The 4,000-nt window shown below is 35.1% G+C and overlaps 1 protein-coding gene across 1 annotated transcript in view; it reads left to right on the plus strand.

Annotated features, from left to right (window-relative positions):
- The window catches only part of WDR64 (WD repeat domain 64), a 105,809-nt gene that overhangs the window by 37,300 nt on the left and 64,509 nt on the right, over positions 1 to 4,000 (plus strand). Inside the window, exon 5 of the mRNA XM_019647555.1 lies at positions 2,301 to 2,330. Coding sequence (XP_019503100.1) covers positions 2,301 to 2,330 — 30 coding nt within the window. The remainder of the gene's footprint in view (positions 1 to 2,300; positions 2,331 to 4,000) is intronic.

A 4,000-nucleotide genomic window follows, 5' to 3' on the forward strand; every position in this document is an offset into this window, starting at 1 on the left:
ATGAAACTGGTGTGTGTGTGTGTGTGTGTGTGTGTGTATAATAATTAAATTTTCATTAACTTTCAATTTTTAACATCATCAGAATGTTAACTGATCATGGGTAAGTTAAAGGATATGGTCAAATAATTCACAGGAGGAGATACAATTAGCAGATACACATGGGAGAAAATATTTAGCATTAGCTATTATGTAACTTTAATTAACTATCATTTTAAATCTATTAAAATAGCAAATATTTTAAATCATGATAATAGCCATGTGCTGGCCAGGGTTTGATGAAACTGGTACATTCATATATAGTTTATGGCCTTAAAATTTGGTACAGCCATTTTGGAGAGTAACCTAACAATATGTTTTAAAGCCATAAAAATGTTGATAACACTTAACATAGTGATCCCATGCTTGGGAATTCATCTTCAGTTAATAATCCAAAAGAAGAAAAAGACCACATAAATAAAATAACTATTTATTGCAGTGTTGCTGAATAAAGAGAAAAACTAGAATTAGCAGAACCATTTATCAATAGACAAATGGTTAAAACACTGTAACGTAGCAACTAACATGATAATTATGAATACACGAGTCTGTGGTCTTCCATAAACGAAAAAAAAAATAGTGGCTATATATTATGTTAATTATGTTTTATTATTTTAATTACATTAAATATACAAGATTTATAGTTTTAAAAGGGCACAAATTGTTCAGTTATAAGGTGAATAAGTTTTGGGGATCTAATTTACAACATGGTGACCAGTTAACAGCACTGTATTGTGTAATTAAAACTTGCAAAGAGTAAATCTTAAAAGTTCTCATCACCAAAAAAAGGTAACTATGGTAGGTGATGGATGTGTTANGGGTAAATGGATTTATAACCAACTGAGAAATGAGCCTATTGAACATAATCTACTTATAAATTGGAATTAGCTTCATAAAAATATATATATATGTTTTACATCAAATTTGTGTTTCCCAGGCCTGTCAGAGAGTTTTCCATGCCAAAAGGAGCAAACACTTTTTGTTACTGTGTAAAAGCAAATGTGATCGTCACTGGAGGTAAGGGAACAGTTTATGTTGCACAGAAATTTTCTATTTTGCAAACAGTGCTCTCCTTAATTAACATAGTCATAGACTATTCATAAAGTTGTAGAATTTTACTGCTGGAAAAACCTTTTAGAGAATTTAAAAGTTTATATAAAGTCAAATCTGTCAGGCTGTTTCTTTGTGGCTTCTGCATTTGATGGCACACTTAGAAAGGCCTTCCCTAGGCCAAGAATATGTGAAACAAAGTCTTCTGCATTTCTATTGTTTTGTTTTATATTTTATAATACCTTTAGCTCTTTACTCTACCTAGAACTTATTTCAATGTGTGAGAACACGTGTGCCTCGCCTGGGACCCATGTGTGGGCTTTAAAAGGGTCCCACAGCCCCCTGAAGCTGAATGATACTTGTGTATTAATGTGCATTTTTCTGTAGAGAAAGTCCAAAATGTTTTCAAATCATCAAAGGGGTCCATGACGGAAAAAGTCAATAGCTCATGGCTTAGAGTTAACAGAGAAGAGGGCCAAGGATAGAGTGTAGAAAAACACCAACATTTAAGGGCTAAGTAGGCTAGTAGATAGAAAACAATGTCATCTGCTCAGAGTAAGGAGAAAATGATGCTATCAGAAGCTGGGGAAAGGTGGAGCACTGGAATATTCTTTGAGCCTCACATTCCTCATCTGTTCTACTGGAGTTCTATAGTGCGATGGCTTTGAGCCTGGGCTCTGGAGTCAGACCATCTAGATATAAATCCTGGCTCTCTTACTAGCAAGTTGTATGGCCTTGGGCTGGTTATTTACCTTCTCTAAGCTTCAGTGTCATCTGTAAAGTGGAGCTGATAATAATACCTACTTATAAGATTATTATAAGAATTAAACAAATTCAAATAAAGTACTTAGCACAGTGTCTTGCACATAATAAGTGCTCAATAAAGACATGCTGATAATAATACTACAATAACAAAAACCCACCTACTTCCTATGGTGGTGTTTAGATTGAGATAATGTATACCTGGAACATAGTAGGTTCTCAATAAATATTAATTCAATCCATTTACAACACATACGCAAAATTACTTTGACAGATGTCTGGAACTTTTGTTGGAATAAAATGAAATCTAAGATTCCATTTAGCAGGCTGTTAACAGAAGTCATGAGTGAGATGCTGAGGGTCTGAATTATTGTAGGTGCTGTGAAAAAAAGAAAAGAAAGAGCCAGTCTTAAAGACGTGGGAAATAGATTACTCATAAAACCTGGAAATAGAATGATATTGGGGGTTANTCCTCCGCAAAGGTAACAAAAAGAAAATAACAAAAACGAAAGTAAACCCTTTTTTTCCTTAAAATCAACTGTTGGAAAATCCAGAATGCATACAATTTGTGACTGAAATAGCTGATAGTCACTGAGAAAAACATTAAAGTGGAGAAGGAAATGATGAGCCACTATTCTCTGTTTCTGTTGATTACAGCATGAGAAAGGACATGTTTAAAGACAAGAGTAACAAGAATACATCATAGGGAAGGAGCCAATATTATCCTCACTAGTAAAATCCAAAAGGCCTTCCCATTACAGATGGGAATATCATTAAATACAGAAAAAATAAGGGTTTCTGTAAATGCTGCTGTCATTAAACAGTGTTTTAAACATTCTAACCAATATAATAAAAATTATGAATATTAGAAATGAGAAGGTTAAATTATTATATTTGCAAATAATGTGATTGCTTGAAATTTTTTATAAAATCAGCTTAAATTTTTAGAATAGATCAGTTTAATAAGGTAGCTGGTTATAATAGCAATTTATAAAAATAAATTTCTATGTAAGAGCAGTAATCAGTTAAGAATAATATGGCCAGGGCTGGCTGAGTGGCATGTTGGTTAAGAGTTGGCTTGGGACACTGGCTCTGAGCAGCAGGACTCCGGTTCGGATCCCACATGAGGGCCAGTGACACTGCTCTCTCTACAGCTAAGATGGTGAACAACAGCTCAACCTGGAGCTGGGCTGCCATCAGTCTCTGGAGATGGCGTAGGCTACAGCCCCTGCTGCAGTGGGCTGCCATAAGCTACCATGAGTGGTGCAGCCAACGTGATTNCCACTTATCTCAGAAAATTTTCATTTCAAAAATGATTATTATTCTGGTTATAATTTCGTATGACAATTTCACAGAGTTTTGTACCAGCAAGAAAATGAACACCTGCAATTAATTATGCCATGTAAAGCCTGTGGGCCTGTTGTAAGACATACGTTGAAACTTTAACCCTTCGAGAGCTTGTCCATTTCCAAGGAATGAGCTGATAACTAGTGGGCATTACTTCTTATCAGTTGCCCAACTCAGAGGCAGATTATTACATTGGAAAGTGTGTACCACCCCTCAGGAGGGTTCTGGATTCAGACAGAGCTGGGTTTTATCCTAGTCTCACTAGTTTTATGACCTTGAACACATTCTCATTAGCTCTTCTTGGCCTCAATTTTACCGCCTTTAAGTGGGAGTGAATATACCTATCTTATAGTCTTCTGAAAATGACCTAAGTTAACGCACAGAAAGTGCCTGACCGAATTTCAGGCACATAGTGCTCAATAAATGTAAGTGCCTCTTTTTGTTTCCTTAATGAAGATACTGAAAGCATTTTTAAAAGAATAGAATTTGAACAGAGGAGAACAATCATAGCAATTATAGACCTGTACGAAGCTTTGGGCTTCGTGTTCCCAAATCTAGAATAAGAGTCAGAAAACCCCAGGGGCCAAATCCATCGGGCCATCTGTCTTATAACATCTGCAAAGAACAGTTTTTACATTTTTAAATAGTTGGAAAAAATCAAAAATAAAATAATTTATCATGACCTATAAAAACTACATGAAATTCAAATTTTAATGCTGATGAAGTTGTATGGGAACACAGCCATGCTTTCTCATTTATGTATTATTTACGGCTGTTTTAACGCTATGACAACAGAGGTGAGTAG

Source organism: Hipposideros armiger, unplaced genomic scaffold, assembly GCF_001890085.2.
Source record: "Hipposideros armiger isolate ML-2016 unplaced genomic scaffold, ASM189008v1 scaffold_113, whole genome shotgun sequence".
In the NCBI taxonomy this organism is placed as follows: Eukaryota; Metazoa; Chordata; class Mammalia; order Chiroptera; family Hipposideridae; genus Hipposideros; species Hipposideros armiger.